The sequence below is a fragment of the Condylura cristata genome, unplaced genomic scaffold, assembly GCF_000260355.1.
Source record: "Condylura cristata isolate star-nosed mole 26May11 unplaced genomic scaffold, ConCri1.0 scaffold00016, whole genome shotgun sequence".
Classification (NCBI taxonomy): domain Eukaryota; kingdom Metazoa; phylum Chordata; class Mammalia; order Eulipotyphla; family Talpidae; genus Condylura; species Condylura cristata.
In genome coordinates, this window is record NW_004567117.1 from 36,665,118 (window position 1) to 36,682,704 (window position 17,587).

At 35.8% G+C, this 17,587-nt stretch overlaps 1 protein-coding gene across 3 annotated transcripts in view; it reads left to right on the top strand.

The window, feature by feature from the left end:
• The window catches only part of WDR7 (WD repeat domain 7), a 274,767-nt gene that overhangs the window by 82,058 nt on the left and 175,122 nt on the right, over positions 1–17,587 (top strand). For 2 of the 3 annotated variants that reach the window (XM_012725890.1, XM_004683929.2), the window contains 3 exons: positions 5,407–5,505; positions 7,834–7,952; positions 9,684–9,807. In XM_012725890.1, coding sequence (XP_012581344.1) covers positions 5,407–5,505; positions 7,834–7,952; positions 9,684–9,807 — 342 coding nt within the window. The remainder of the gene's footprint in view (positions 1–5,406; positions 5,506–7,833; positions 7,953–9,683; positions 9,808–17,587) is intronic. The other variant, XM_012725891.1, reaches the window with a different exon arrangement.

Below are 17,587 nucleotides of genomic sequence, written 5' to 3' on the forward strand. Positions count from 1 at the left end.
TCACTGACCTCTTCTAAACATTTTTCTTTCTTTTATTTTTTCTTTTCCCACTCCAGCTGTAGTGTATATTGGTGACAATTCATCTTTCAAGTTGGGTTGCAAACATAAATATGCTCCTTTTTGGTAAACTGTCATTTACGTGCTGATTAATGCTTATTCAGCTGCAAAAATGTCTGTATGGAACAAAGTTGTTAGCTGTGGATTGGACCTTCTTAGACATTTGGGCCAGAGAGTAAAGATGATGTTGATGTATACTTAACATTATTTTGGACATTTCTTCGGAAAATGATTTCCACACAAGAAGCCTCACCAGAGGTTTAATTTTTCTATCAGCCGCCTAGTTAAGTCAGTGTTGGCCAGTAATTGACATTTACTGACAGTCATGTACTTTTTGATGAAGACAGTATATATTTATTAGATACTATTTTGCAGTTTATAAAACATCTCACTTGAGAACAGGGATCAGAGGTGTCAACTAAATTTTTGTTCTCAGTCAGACAGCCCTAACTCTGCTGCCGGCCGTAGGCTTTTCTGCATTCTGAGTTATTGTACTTCTGTCTGTCAGCTCAGTTATCTCAGGGCATAAGTCTTTGGTCCAGGTTTCTAGTGCTTATCTTGACCGTGATCGTATCTTTATTAGTAGCTACGTCTTATTTAATGGTAAATATGGTAGCAAGATTTAAGGTTATGTTGCATTCTTTGTAAATTGTCTCAACTCAGAAGACATAGTCATTATTAAATATCTCAGGCATCACTTATGGAAATGAACTGAGAGTTTCTTATAATCCTTTTCCAGGGTCTGTGAAGAAAGGACTTAGTACATATACCAGGTGATGGGTGGGTCCCTTACCCCTTAAAATTTTGTTAGAATAGTGCCTTTTTAAAAATAGTTTATGAATTTGGTTTGCCTTGGAAGCTGACTGGAACAGGAACATCTTTTTTCTCTTTTGCTCACTGATTTATCACAAGTTTTGGGAACAGTGGCCGACATATAGTTGGAATTCAATAAACATTTGTTGAATGAATGAATCTAAAGCTAAGTTCTCTTTATGCTTCTAGAGTCAATATGTCAGTAGGTAGAACTGAGGCTGTAAGGGTTGACAAAAGAAATCCCTGCCTTTTGGGAGCTTATATTTAGTGGAGAATATTTAGGCGAGGACAATTTATGATAATCAATTAATTGGTTACTTCTTTGCTTTTCCTACCAGACTCCGAGCATTTAAAGGGTACATCTTTGTCTGATCTTTGTGACTCTTTAAAATGAAAATGCAAAATACTATTTTTTAAAATTGAAACAACATTGCATTGTTATATGTGCATAATTATTAACCAACATGTGTACACAGTGCATTAAGTTCACCATTAAAAGTCCAAATCTACCCTTTACCGTACCATTGTAACCCCTTTTCCCTAGTGACCCCCACCATTCTTCTAGTACCCTCTTCCTGAGGTTTTATATGCTTAGACTGATAACTTGTAAATGGTATGTACCTACTTAGCTAATGAAGTGAAGGGGAAGCTATTAATAACCTTAATATGTCTAATTCAAAGCAGTGTTTATGTTGTAACTTCCTCTCCCCTTGGTCTCTGTTTTCATTCACTTGTTTAATTTGAATGTTAGGAACGAGGAACTCTTATAAGGTAGCTTTTCTTTTTTCACTCTTTGGCCAAAATAAAATTTGGCTAGAGTAAACTTACAGTTATATCTGAACTTCTTCTAATTCTAATCGTAATTCAGTGGTGATCAAGAGATTAACCAGCATTAATTAATTCATGCATTTATTTAACATCAGCACATTTCTCTTTTGTCTTGATATGTGTCTATCAGAATGCCGCCTTGGGGTATTAGCTCATTCTGTTTTATCCTTATTGTTTTCCATTGCCTGGAACCTTCTGCTTCCTAGTGTACTTCCTTGGGTATCAGTGCTCTCCACTTGCAGTGTTTTAAGGATAATCTTTTTCCTTACACTGTTGGATTAATTTATCCAAGTGCTTCACATTGATTTAAATGATGACCGGAGTGCTCATTTACCTGTGACATAAAAGTTAAGACATAATGGAAGTTTATAAAAGGCAGGTGTTCCTCTAAAATCTCTGCCATTGGTGGCAGGCCCAGTGGGCTTAGCCTTTATATTGTGTTGGTTGACTTTACAAGTCGCTTAATTTTTTCTTCCTCTTCCTCCTCCTCTGTCCTTCTCATCTTAAAGCTTTATGTTGCCATGTATACCTTTAGATAGTGATTCATCATTAAATAATTTTCATGTTGAATGCTAAGTTTGGAAAAGAACTTACTACTTCATGTATTGTTTTTAGTTTTTAAAAATACTTTCTAGAGTCTCTTTTTTTTTTTCCTTCCTCTGAATGTATTGAATGCTTTTGTTCATGTCCTGGGAGCCTCGTAAGTTTTAGACCAGTATGTGGAAAGCACTTAATGTACTTGCGCCCAAGCATGTTAGTGTTCTGTCTTATTTTTGATATTACACTGGCAATAGGGATAAAGGGAGTTTAGAATCGGGTCTCAAATGAAGACTTAAATATACCTGTTCAAAGACAGAAACCATGGATATATTTTAAAAGTGGGTATTGTGTATATGCTGTACAAAGAGAAGCCAGAGCACGGGTGAAGATGTGTGGGTGTACATGTACGTGTGTGTGTGTGTGTGTGTGTGTGTGTGTGTCTGTGTTACAGTTTGTTTAAGTTTCATCTGCCTTTTCATGTGATATTAAATAGTTGAAGAGGCTTTTAGCTGCAGAATTACTGTAAAGACTTTCCTGGGTAAAATAAGAGAACTTATATTATTAGCGGTACTGCTTTACTGATCTTTAATAAGGAACAAACAGGTAGTAGACCTGGCAGCTTTTCTGTTTTTTGTTTTTTAAGATTTATTTATTTACACGTACAGAGCTAGGTTACAGGCCAGAGGTACAGGGGCGGTGAGAGGATTCACCAGAGACAGAGTGGGGAGCAGAACAGGCCAACTGGAGAAATACACTGCTGAGGGGAGCAGAGAGCGGGTCAGGAGAGGTCTGCCGTGCCATGTGGATCACCTCCGGGGCAGGCGGGTATCAAACTCACGCTAAAGTGGCTTTAGTTTCTTAGTGCTGCGCTTTAACCCGCTGCGCCACCAGGGAAGGCCCAGCTTTTCTGTTTTAAGAAGTCAAATGTATGCTATGCACTGTGGTATAAACTTTTGCTGTTCACTGCCGCACATCAGTCCTTCAGATTTATTATTTGTCATTAAATGTTGGGCTTTTCATTTTGGAAGTGGTACCTTTTCCTTCTGATTTATATGTTTTCTTCTCTATATGTTGACTGTTTTAAAAGCTCTAGCAGGATTTCATTTTAATATTCTCAGTTATGAAAGTTCTAGTTTCTGTATCTTCAGCTATGAGGTAGTCTGAGTAAATTAATTTTTTGGTGGTGATGCAGAGAATTTTCAAGTATGAGTAAACATTGCACTATATAATGGGCAGCGAATTTACTAAAGGAAGGTATTAATGGCTTCTTCGACATGCAAGTCATTTAAATAGGACACCCAAAAAAAAATACCCAAAGTTTATATCTCTCATTAAAAAGTCCCACACATTAAGCATCATTCTGTTAACACATAATACGCCATCATAGCAGTTTTGCTAGAAACATTTCTAGCAACCTTTACACTGTAACTAAGAGAATGTAATTCCCACTAATTTAACTTATTCGCTTACATTGAAGTTCCTCAGTCTTCATTCTAGTTTCCTTTAAGAATTAAAGAACAGACAGCTGACAAAAATCTTCCAAGGTATAATAATAGTTTCCCCTTTCAAAATTGTGAAAGTAGAGAAAATTCCTAAATGTTGGCACTAGAAACCACCAGGGAACTTTCTCAACAATTTTGATTGGTGAAAGCTGCAATCTGAAAATTTATTTCTTGGCACCATGGCTTGTCCACTTTTTGAATGGGGAAATGGATGTTTTCAGGCCATAATAACTGAAATTATAAGCAAAAATGATAAAAAGAAAAATATTCAGTGGACTCTAGAAATACTTGGAATTTCTTTGCAAGATAATAGTGAAATTCTTGGATCTCATGAAATATACAATTAAGAGCAACTCTTGCTTTTCTAAGGTGACATAAAAGAGTTGTAATTTCCTAAAGAACTAAACACTGTTTTCTTATATTAAGATTTTACAATTTCCCAGCTAAAACGTTCATGTGTACAATACCTGTTTCTTAGGTTTGCAGAGTTGGATTTTCTGGCTTTTATAACTGTTCATGTACTTCTTTTAGTTCTACTGTTTAGCTCACACGTGCCTGATTGACATTAGGATGCATTCGTGTGGAAATTATGAAAAGTTGTTTTCATGCAGCTGTCCTGTAGATACAAAAGAACTTCACTGCATGAAAAGCAAACATATCATTCAGCAGACAATGCTTAATCTGTCCTGGAGCCCAGACCTATTGCTGTTCAATGACAGAAGAAAGGAGAGGGATTAATTTGAAGATGCTTGTGCATGACATATGGTAATTTCTCCATAGGAAGGAAGTGTCAAACGGTGACCTCTAAATCTTAGTGTTGACCTCCAGTTGTAGAATGTCTGTGCCATACGGTCCTTTTGCCTTTTCATATGATAATTTAAGCTGCAACATTTTCTGGTGACATAACTTTTGGGGGTAAGGGATGACTTGCATCTATTCTATAAGAATTATAGTGTGCACAATAATTATTTTTAGACCGTAAAGCATTTGCAGTGTAAATATGTTTTTGAACTCCAACGAATGAGGCTACATTTGGATTTGTTTAAGAAGAGTTCAGTATAGTGTTAATATTCCATATAAGTTGAATTATATTTTAAATTGAATTAATAGAAGGTTGTAATCTAATAGAAGGTTGTAATCTAATAGAAGGTTGTAAAGTTGAAATGATCTGGGTAGATACTGGTTTGAGATTAAGAAATACTTTACGCATACATTTAGGAAAGAAATTTTATCAAAAAAATGTAAATGACAACATAGGGAAACCAGCACAAGCTTTCCATTATGAGTGTATTCTAAATATTAAATTGCATATTTACTAATTCTTAATATATTTGTTGTCACCTTTTCATTGTAGCCCTCGTTGTTTTTAGAGCTTTTTTTGCTGTTGTTATTAAAGGCCAACCTATCACTCAACTATATTATAAAGTAGATTTTGGCTTTAAGAGGAATTCGAAGTACATTGTGATAACTATTTCATAACATGTGCCAATTCCCAGCCGAACTCCCCAACAATCGCACCTTTCTGAGTAAAACATCATTTTTTTAGTCCTACATTTACTATATTCTGCCCACTTTGTTTTTCATTCTTCACTAATACTGAGCTTTTTTTCAGAAACTGCTGTACCTCAGTCCTCTCCTTCTTATTTCTTCTCTTTCCCTCCGCAAGTTGCCGTTCCTGTCGCTTCTGCTCGGTCTGACGCTGGTCACTCTGGCTCTGACCCTCCTCCTCCTCCTGCTTTACAGTCCTGTTTCTTAGTAAATGAAGGTATTCTCTCTCAACTTCCTAACAACTATCCTTCAAGCTGTGCTTTATTCTATTATGACATGTTCTTTTAATCCGATTTATACATTCATCTGCCTCGTTATGTGTACAACCCTAAAGGTTCAATTTTATATCTGCATTTGCCAGTGTCCACGTCAAGGACCAGTTGTACAAGTGAAGGTTACTCCTGGCCTGTGTAAAGCCATGTTTCCTGTGATGGGCTAAAGGAGTGCAGAGATGCTCGTCTTTGATGTGAAATAGTTTATCAGAGGTGGGCTGTCTCTCATGATGGCGTTTGCCTGTGGTCGCTAGTGTGAGAGCCAACTAATTTATCTTACGTGTATCAATATTCTGTGACATACTCTGCCCCCTTCACACACTATGTGAGATGATTAGAGGGGAACCGGATAGATTCTCTTAATCTGCATTCTCATTTGAAAAGCCTTCAGATCGATGATTATCACCAGTCATAAACAGATAGGAATTCACTTATTCTCCTTACTCTTTCTCTTTTCAGCCAAATCAAAAATCCATAATTTCAATTTTTAAATTGGAAATATACATACATACATACATATATATATATGTATGTATATTTGGCTACTGTATTATCCCTGTGGAGTTATACTAGTTTTTTGGGGAAGTACTTTTGGGGCCCAGAAACTGAGTGGAGTCCATGAACCTATTTCCCCGAGAGTCATCTAAGATCATGTACATTGTTGGGAAGCTTAGCAGAATTTGTGAGCTCGGAGTTGTTTATCTGCTCTTTTCACAGTGGGTTCAGCATTCACCTTTGCATAATATTAAAAAGGGGGAAATCTCAGCTGTAACTCAGAATGATTCCGAGTCTTCACTGAAAGTGCAGTATTGTCAGTTTACTCAAGTGGAAATAATGGTGCAGGTTTAGGAAGAAAACATAGGAGCTTAAAAGTATAGCTTGGTTTGGTAGGTTTCCCTGTCACAGACCTGTACTAAGATTTGAATGTGTAGACTGGACTAGCAAAAACAAATATGAAAATGTTAGTAAAGATCCTCATTTGTTAATGAAAAAAATTAGTCATTAGAATTCAGACCTATGTGAGAATCATCACATTAAAATTTACTTACAACTGCACTTCATACTAGGTGGTAATTTATATTTATATATATTTGTGTATACACATATCTGTCCTTCTATTGAAAATAAATTACAACATAAAAGGTGCAGGTTAGCCATCTTAACTAATATGATCATATATTCTGAGTTGATGAGAGTTTCCTTATGGAAAGGATGAATCTTTAGGTAGACTTGTCTTCTATCATTCACTCTCTCTCTCTTTCTCTTTTTTTTTTTTTAACAATCCCAGTAATCACTTTGAATTCTATAGTAAGGTTTTTATTGTTGTTTTATAAGACGACACAGGTAATTCACGATGTAATTGGTAATAAGTGTGGATTAATAGTGACTTTATACATAATTTAGTATGATCAGGCATTTATTGTGTTTACATTTTTCAGAACTTTTAAAGTAGGATTGAACTGATTACCTGGGAATGTCTGGATCTCAATACTTTTAACTATTGCAGTGGTTTATTAGAGTTTATAGTTACATAAGTCTTCTTGATATACTCAAAATTCATAATGTGAATTAGGATTTTGGAAAACATAATTTTTATTCCCTCAGACTATAGTTAGTGATGCTCAAAATTTTATAAATTTTTCAGTGTCTGGTTTTTATTTTATAGAATGTCTGAATTCAATTTTCCTCTCAAAATTGCTGTTATTTACATATTTCAGTTATGATTTGTGATGAAATCACTAGCTCATTTTCTGAGAAATAGGATCAGTAAATGTCTTATTTACAGACTCTCTGACAGAGAGGGAAGGTCATCTCTGTTGACTGACAGGGGTGACACACTCAGGTGGGCGGGCCTTAGACACCAGCTTCTCTTCAGATGTCTGTCTGAATATCCTTTTAAATTAATGTAGTTTTAAGGCTCAAGGCCAACTGCATGTTTATTTCTATGCTTTCCCACCTCTGAATATATATTTCCTTCTAGAAAGATTATTTAGAAATGTGTTTCCCTTGTGGACATCTATATACTTTATGAGAAAATTTATTTTTGTTAAAAGACTTGAAGAGTTCTTTTAAGTACCAATTACGTGATCTAGAGATGAAAAACATTTGCTATAATGCTTTATACAGAATGTCTAATAATAAATTGAGGTCATTTATCATATGAGTGAGCAGACATGCTGTGTGTGTAGGGGGCGAGGTATGTTTACGGAGACGTCTCTAAGTGAGGGATTCCAAAATGTCTGACCTGTGTGTGACATGCCTCCTTTCGCCAGGGTGGAGCCAGCTGGCTGCTATGCACTGTGTCATGCTGCCGGACTTGCTGGGCTTAGACAAGTTCAGGCCCCCGCTCCTGGAGATGCTGGCTCGCAGGTGGCAAGATCGCTGCTTGGAGGTAATGTTGAGGCGCTGTATAGAAACCAAAACATTCAAAGGGCCCTGGACTCGTGCACATTTGAAGAAAAATTCATTGCTGGTCTAATTTATCACCTCACTATATGTAATAGAAATATGGATTCATAATTTTCATGGGTTGTATACTACACAGTAATACATAGATTTTTTTCAGTGTTTATACTGCTTAGTAGTATACACACACACACATACACAGACTACACAGTTCCAGTTTGCTTACTGCTTTACTTTTTTCATTTTAATCCAGTGACTTGTTTGGTAGAAAGTTTCATCGACTATATGGACTGTCTCTCTGGCACTTGTTTTTGTACACAGATGCGCACACACGTGCACACACCTACATACATCGCAAAGTCACACACTCAGATATAGTCACCTCCAATTCTGAACAGATAGCCACAATTCAGTGGTAGTTTTTATGTTATGATAAAACAAAAGCTCTTTGGAATTAGAATAGACTCGAGTTTAAATATCACCTCTGCTAATTATTAACTTTGCGATCCTGGGCAATTTACTTAACCTATTTGAAGAACATTTGTAAAGTGGGCATCAATATGTATTTGTCGTGGGATTGCTATTAGGATCAAGTGAGATATGGAAATACAACAGGAAGTACAGAGGCTGACACATGGTAGGAACTCAGTAACTGGTAGCTATTTTGTGTTAATGAACTTATGCCGTGTTAGATATTGCTTAGAATATAACATCACCAGAGACTTGCAAGTGCTTTATAGAAATTTTCCCTGTGTTATTTGACCTGTGTAGGTACAGAAACATGTGTCATTCAAGATTTTTAATTTACCAAAAATAAATAATGTATTTGACCCATTTTTGACTGTACTTCCAATTCCATTTAGGTTTGCAGCATATTAAAATTTTCATGGTTTTGTGTTGGATAGTATTTGAATTCACTTCAATAAATAGTTATAATTAAAAAAATTTTGGTTCAAACTTTTACAGATATTGTTATTTTTAAATTTCAAGTATAAATTGGCTAGTACACTACTCAAAAAATGATTTGTTTATTTGTCCCCTCAATGATACTTTTGTCAAAATAAGAAAAACCTCACTAAAACTATAAAATAAAATTTTACATCACACCGAAAGAAAAACTGAGAGACTGTAATTTTGAAAAATAGTTCCCTTCGATAGAACCAGTGCTGTTTTAAAGAAATATATTTGCTTGTTTGTTATCAACTAATTGTTTAAACTTGTCTTAGGCATACACAAATCATGTGGATTTATCCTAAATGTTTACTAATTACCTATTTAGCATACATAATATAAAGAAATTCACTAGAAAAGGCTGTTTCTTCAAGGTAAAACAATAAATTTAATAGCTCTAACATAGACTTTTATCAATGATATGTGTGAATCTGGAAAATGAAAATGCTAAATTAAAATCAAGACTGTTCTGACAGCTTTGGCAAATGAAATTTTTAACAGAAAGCTTAAGATTGAATGTGCTAACATAAACCTATTAGTGTTAAAACATGTTTCAGGGAGGTCATGAATTAAAATGTCTTTAATGATTTGCTAACATCCTATTTATTCCCCTCAGTGCTTAATTTGGTTAGTAGTTTTTTCTCCTGTAAATGAAGGTAGTCTTTTTATTTTCTAGTTTTCCTTCATTGTGAACTTTCCAGCTTTTAAGCACCTCAGCAACTGACCTGCTTTCTTTTTGTTACATTTGGGTCTGTGGTCTTCGAAGGTCCGAGAAGCCGCTCAAGCCCTGCTGCTGGCAGAACTGAGAAGAATCGAGCAGGCGGGACGGAAGGAAGCTATTGATGCGTGGGCTCCTTACTTACCTCAGTACATGGACCATGTCATATCCCGTAAGGATCCTCATACTTTCCTGCAAAACTTTTCATGCACATGTGGAAAAACGTGTAGCTATGACCTTCATAAAGTAGCTCCCAAAATAAGATTAGCTAATCAGCTTGTCATAAGCTTATTAAATATAAATAGGAGATCCCAGATTTAAGGACAAACTGTAGAGTAGGTAGAAGATGAAGCTAAATAGCAATTCACTGAAGATTCTTTTAAAAAGGAAAATGCTGTTTTACTGTAGAAATATTGTGAAGTATTTTTAAGACATTTTATTTAGTATTTATTTAGACATTTATTTAGATGAGTGTCCTAAATGTCCATTTAGAGTGGACAATGATTATTATGGTGATGTATTGTTGACAGTTTGGCAAGAGAGGTATCATTAACAGCGGTGGTGAAAACTTCATTTTTTTTTTTTCCTGGGAAGAAAGAGAATGATTTAGCGCTAAGGTAGAGGCTTCATTTAGCCACACATATTCCCTGAAGTAGTGAATTAAAAAGAATGTGTACTTTGCTAGGTGAGAGGTCTGTTAGTTGGTCTAAAGAGGATGGAGAATACATAAAATAGTGACAATCTGTACCATTAATTGAACACTTTCTTGTGCCAATCTTTGCTAAATATTTGCTCTATGTTGTCTCATTTAGCCATTGCGATTAATCTCATAAAGTAGCTACTATGTCACCGCCACATCCTGCTCTTCTCCAGTCCTCTCAGAGGAGTTGAGACTAAGAGAAATGAATGAACTTTTTGAATTTTTTGAAGGCCCACCCCCATCATTTAGTGACTATCATTACTCAGTCTTTTCACCCCTGTTTACTTTTCCATCTTGTAGCATTCTTAGGTTTTAAGTGGGGTGAGGGGAGTAGGAGTGAGTAGATACTTTACTTAGCTAATACTGCTAAGTGCTAAGTAAATAAAGGATAGTGTCATTTCCAAATATATTAAATCCAGCAACAGTAAAATAGACAGAAAAATAAAAAAATTACTCTTAGTGGTTCTCATCATTGTCAAAATAAGTGTAAGTTAACAGGTGCTCTTAGATCAAATTTAAACCTTTTCTCTCTGTAATTAGAATCCTTAGTATTTCATTATAGCATCTTGGAGTACTTTATAAATTAACGGCATGCTGACTTACAATTTCATTCTTACCATAATGTTATTTTTAGTGAAAGGCAAAACGAATACTCATTCCACACATAAATAATCATCTTACACCATCAGCTCTAGATATAATATACTATCTATTTGGAAACTTTCACGTTGACTGAGTGTAAAATTAGCTTTAGTTTGCTTTACTGTGAGCTTTCTATTTTAATAAAAGGATGTCAAGCTAAAGGCGTAGGGCTTCTGAACGTGTGAAAGAGAAGAAAGCATACAACAAACGAGGAACGGTCACGTAGGGCTGTTGAACAGAATCTGCTGTCCAAGGGGATCAGAAGGTTACAGAGCCAGCTGGTGGGCAGCTCACACCTGCCACCACTGTGCTTGTTGTGAAATCACCACCACCGTTGGCACTAATGTTTCCAGAGGTGATTCTTATATAACAAGTTAGACCAGAAAGCTTTATTTTAGAATCTCAAAAGTATTCTAGCATAGAAACCTTCTTAATCACCAAAATGGGTAAATTATGAAGCAATATATCTGGGAAATAACCAGTCACCAGAGCTTTTCTTATCATTTAATCATCTCAAGTAGTTAAAAATATGCAATAATCACCTAAGCAGTATTGGCAGCTTCTAACTTATGACACCATGGTTCAAGAGTTCCTTATTTAGATATTTGTTGGAAACTTCAAAAATGTTTTTACTGAAGAACAGAATGTCATATTAGGCTGATCTTAGAGATTTAAAGTCTGAGGTTTAAAGTGGGTAGTAACTTTCTCTGACTTCACAGCCATGAGTGATTGAGCTACGACTAAGATGACAACTTAATCAACTGGTCATATTGAATGGGTTCTGGAATTTTCTTTAGGCACATTATGCAATAATGCAGAAGCCTTTTGGAGATTTGTTTGAGAATCTAAGGAGAGCAAGGGGCCAGAGTCAGTTACTTGTTGTAGGACAGTGGAAGCCATTAAAGGAGAAATTTTTGTGAGGCACCCGTATAGGATATTCTACATGCGGTTGTCGTCTGGCGGCCCCTTCCCTTTTCCTGCTCTCGCTTCTTTACGGTCACTGTTTCAGAATTCTCTTTCTATTGCGCCGGGGTTCTGGCAGAAGACAAGAAGGCATTGGGAAGGAAGAAAGGAACAGTTTGTTAAATGCAAAGCCAGTTCACACATTTTCATAAAAACCAAGTCCTTGTGGAATGATAGGAAAATTTTACTTCAGAGAATGGAGCTTCTTGAAACAGGGCACATTCTTTTATCCTTTACAAATATAATCCCTGTATTAACACTTGATACCTAATTTCTGATAGGAAATTTGAAGGTAAGTATTATTTTAATGGTAACGGCATTCAAATGATAAGTAATATATATGCACTTAGGCTAGTAAATATGTTCTATTTTCTGAATTATTGCTCATTAGGATGTCTTTGTATCTACTTTGATGTCTCCCAAAATGCTTTCTAGAATCTCTTTTGGCTGTTCATACTAAGAAAGGATTAATGTTATTTTTTGAAACTGTTGTTTTACAATTTGGATGAAGATAAAATGTTGTCTCAGATTTATTTTGAAGGGAAGGTGTTTTGCAGAACTCAATTTTATGTGTCTCTTTTTTGTGACACTCTGCATGTAGCATTTTGATGGTGAACTTTTTTTTTTATGAGGTCAAGCACCTGCTAGTTTATGAAATATACCCACACTTGCCTTTCATTCCAGGCGGTGACAACTGTGAGGTAAATTCTGATGGCTCCTGATTTCCTTTGGCCTGTGATGCAGTGACCTTCAAGGGCATGAGGTCACAAGTGTAATTATTTCCCGGACATTGTATTTTGCTTGCTCACAGTACCTCATCTCCTCCTTTAATTTCAGAAACATTAAACACATAAAAGTCACTACCATTCTATAAATCAAATCCTCTTCCAAAGACGGTAGTAATTTTATGCAGTTATGGCTGATATATTAATTTGCAAATTTATCTTCTCAGATATTGATAGAAGGATGTGTAACACATCGTGTTTAATACGTATTGATGTCATCAGATAGAACAATCCTTTGTTCTTATCGAGTCCCTGGCTTTTTAGCTTCCTTTTGTGTTAAGGTTACCAGGGTTAGGCTGGTCTTTTATCCCCTTTGGAAACAGAATAGGATTTCTTTGTTCAATGGGCGATACTCCCAGTAAATGTTTTGGGTTTGACTTTAACATGCCATACTGTAGTATCTGTTTTAACCTGGAATTGAAGTCAGTTTTCTGATGCTTATAAAGTAGTGGTCATTCTGAGCACAAATGTGGATGGACCAACAATATACAAGAAGGTAAGATGGAACTATATATTATAGAGTTAGTGGAACAGTATATTGTATCTGGTAGAAATAATTTAAGTATTAGTGCATTCTTTTGGTAAGCAAAATATTTTCAGAGTTTGCTGATGGGGAGAGGATGGGGAAAGCACAGGGAGGGTGTTGATAAGTGTTACTTGAATGAGTCCTCTTCCTCTGCCCCCTGGCCCCACAAAAGTCTTAAACTACACAGCATTTTATTTTTACATGTGCCTCTGTTATTTGGATTGCTGTCTTCCCACGAATGCTTTTTTCCCTCGGGATAACCAAGCGTTTGAAATCAGATGCTCAGATTTAAGACACTGGCCAAGTGAACAATACAAAATGTCTGACTCTTCAAGCATTTCAGTAGCCAGACTTGCTGTATTGGTCCATGTAGTAAAATTCTTACCACTTGTTTATTGAAGAGAGTGGATCTGTGCATCTGAGCATAAAAGAAACCAGGTTGTTGTGCCTCTTGTGTTTCTTACATCTATTTTTAAAATAGTTTTCCTTCCTCTTTATTGTCTTGTAATTGTTACCAATTTTTATTACTATTGGGGTGTTTTTGCCTTATCCCTACTAACTTCTGCCCTGATTTTTTAATTTACTATGTCCAGTGTTTTGGGTGTGTAGAAGTCAGATAACCAATCTTATTTAAGTATAAAATAAGAGTAAATTGGCTAAGAGTAAGTACTTTGTGATGAAAAATATCCCTAAGCTTTAGTGTAAACACTTTGTGGTTCCCCACTGGCTTTTCACATTCTGCTTACTTGACTACTTTCTCAGGTCTTTCTTGTGCTCTGGGTGTATCTATTTTGTTTGGATGGGGGAGGTTCATATTCTAATTAAAATTGGGGAAGAGACAGGGAAAGTCACTTGGTGGCTCTTGAAGAACTAATAATTCTAAAATTCTCCTTTTGTGGTGAACATCTGTTTGGTGAAGCAGCTGAAAGGAAAAGATGAGGTGTCCGCAGAAATACCAGGAACAGTGCTTCCTAGTATTCATACAGATAGCAGGAAAAAACTGTTTGGTGATTAGAAAGGGAAGGTGTCAATTATGACTGTGTGGTCTACATAAAAACTATTTCATGTTCTATGTGGCTTTTATATTGTGAGGCAGAAAGGATTTGTCTTAAGATAAGCTTTATTATGCAAAGCACACTGTCTCTGTATTGTATCTGTTTGCAGTGTTTCACTGGGACCTAAGGGATTTGTTCCTCTTTTTTCTTCCAGAGTGTCAGAGCTATCGGGCTTAATTTTAAGCACTCTAGACTGATCATGTATTTAACAGCATTAAACTGTTCTACTTATCTATATTTGGCTACTAATCTAATGGAATAACAATGAAATTTCTTCTTAATAGGTCACAACTACCTAAAGGAAAATCCTTTAGTTCCATGTGACTTGAGTTCTTTCAAGTGATATTTAATATTCTTATTATTTTCCTTATATCCTTTTTATAAGTCTTAGAAATTACAGTAGCAAAGTGGCAAATTAAAAATGAAAGCATTACTGAATCGATTGTCTCCATAGACTTCTAAGTCATAAACAGGAAACTCTGTTATCAAGGACTGCTTGCAGGGGGAACTCACGCCTCCAGATGGGGCACTCCTCTGTGGAAAGGCGCTGTAACAATATAGCTGACAGTCTGGTTTCAGGCCATCAATAGGAACCCCGTGACAGTTATCCACTTTGCAAACAAAGCAAAGCACAGAGTATCAGGTAATTCAATAACTTGTTCCTTGTTTAACAGTGAGGAATTGTGGGGAAGAGGTGTTCCATCAAGTATGGAACTCCCTGCCTGCTCCTTTCCCTCTCATTTCACTAAAGAAACTCTGGCTATTCACTGACCCCTGCAGAAAAGTTCCTCCAACCAAATCTTTTCACTTTTTCGCATGGTCCTTTCTTCTTCCCGTTGCTGTAGAAATTGGTTACCTCTCCTCGAGGTGTAGTTGGTAGCAAGGACTCTAGGGGGCACAGCTGACTTTCTTTGAAGTATTGGTGCATTTCACTCACAGCTTTCTGAAGTTGAAATACTTGTGCCTAAATATACACTGCTTTATTCTGTGACACATTGTTTTTTAAAAAATGCTTTCAAATTGAAATGCCTGCTCTACCTGTAGCTGAGATTCCAATGGCCTTTGCTATAATAAATGACCTAATATTAGTTGCTATGAAGAGTATGATATTGATTTGTGCCATTAGTCTCTTGCTGATTTGCTGAGGAACAAAAATTTATAATGCTAATGGAAATAAAGTACTTTACAAAACACTGCACATGAATACCGGAACATGTCTTTGTAATAGAACAAATGTCTGGTAAGCTTTTAAATACAGATTTTCTTTATTCTAGTACAGTGTATTCCAGTACAGATACTCAGAGTCCTTTTCAACGTGTTTTTACAGAGTAAAAAGCTGAATTGAGGATCTTGTTAATTTAAAAAAATTTTAGACACTGAATGTATACACGCAAAGCCAGCCTTGTTTGATGATGAGAAAATTATAATTTTACACCGTATTTCCAACTTATTGTCTCTTTATATTGAGTGGACTTTTTTTGTCATTGTATTGTTTAAACGTTTTAGTTCAGAGCATTGTGAACTGTATGCGACAAATTAAATATTATGGTTTAGAAGAAAAACAGTAACTTATTGCAGAAAATGATGTGAACCTATTTTCAAATACCTGTACTGTTTTGATTCTACTAGCTGATTTGATTCTACTGTTATTTATAAATTCTGGAGTTAAAATGATCAGATTATACAAAAAATATATATTTACTTAATCCATTCTGACTCTCTTTCTCTGCCATTTTTAGAGAGATATGGTATTTTATTTCTCCTTAAGATTGTCTCAGTGATTTATTACATATATAATAGATTTTTATTAAGTAGATTTTGATACAAATAAGTATTCTAATGTATTTTAATATTTATAAATGGTTTCACTGTGCCTGACATTTGCAGGGTTGGTTAATATTTTAGCACCTCTAGTACACAAACATAAAGAAAAAATTTGTTTTATTGGCTTGAGCACCCGAATTGACCCCAGCAAGATTGAGATTGATTTGGTTTCTTTCAGCCTGTTAAATGCCAATCCACTCATCTGTAACAGTACTTAGTATTTTTGTAATTTTTCTGTACATATTTTCTGTGTTTGCTCTTATAAAAGTTACCCATCTCTTGGAAAGATTTTCCCTTCTTGATTTAGAAATGAAAACAACTACAACCACTTATTTTATTGCTTGTTTTTAAAATTGCTTCTGTGTTTAATGTCAGTGGTGTAATTACAGTTCTCTTTGTGAGTCCTTTGGAAAGGACTTTCCATTTTGCTAGCGAAAGAAAATCAGACTTACATATGAAATGTGTACTGGGGCTGAAGAACTCTGAGCTTTGGGATATGGAAATGGGAGAGGAGCAGTGGTTCTTAGCACATTAATATTCCAAGACTAGGACATAGAAGGAAATTGGCCCTCTAATAATCAAGACTAGCAAACAAAACTTGGAGTAACTGGTGATGTAAAGATTGTAAAGATGTGAATCAGCTTATTTTTTAAGTAATTTTATATCTCTCAGACATGAAGTAAGGAACTTTTTTTTCCCCCTCTTTGCTAGGGGTTGGCTAACAAGTCATACAGATTTTTTTTTTCATCCTAAACCAAGAATCTTGCTTTAAAAAGTAAAGTCAAAGTTAGGGAAATTAAGCTTGTAATGAATGTCTGAATTCTGGTGGGTGGGAGGAGGACTGGACATTTGCCATCTTAAAGTGTCCTGAACCTTTTCTTAAAACATTTACAAAGGTTGGAAAGTGGCCATGTTGTCTTGGACGACTGGGATTCAGAGAACATCAGGGCTTTTCTCTTCTAGAAACTGAGTGGGAAATGGGCTGCTGCTAGGCTTTCCTGACCCATTTTGTTACTGCTCACTCTTCTGGAGAAGAGATTAGAGCAGAAGGGTGAAAAGCAAGAGGGATGAGGTTCGAAAGATGATTCTCCTCAACATTGCTCCCTCCACCACCAGGCTCTTTATTCATTGTATCGTTCGTTTCCCAATCAAATGACAAGAGTTAGGGAGAAAAATACAGTTTTTTTCTGAAAGGATTTTTCTAAGGGTGGATAAGTAACTAATTTACTGAACCAGACTTGTTCTTGGGAATTTCTTTGGGAAGAAGAGTGTCAATGTAACCATCTATTAGCTATAACCTTCCTGAGGTTTAAAGATTGGGGAGCCACTAGTTACTAAGTTCTAAATTTAAGTACTTTCTTATCTCTTTTAGTTTTTTGTTTTTTAAAGAACCATCCACCTATGCATACAAGAACTGGGATACAGGCCAGAGATCTATGTGTGTGTATGTCTGTGGG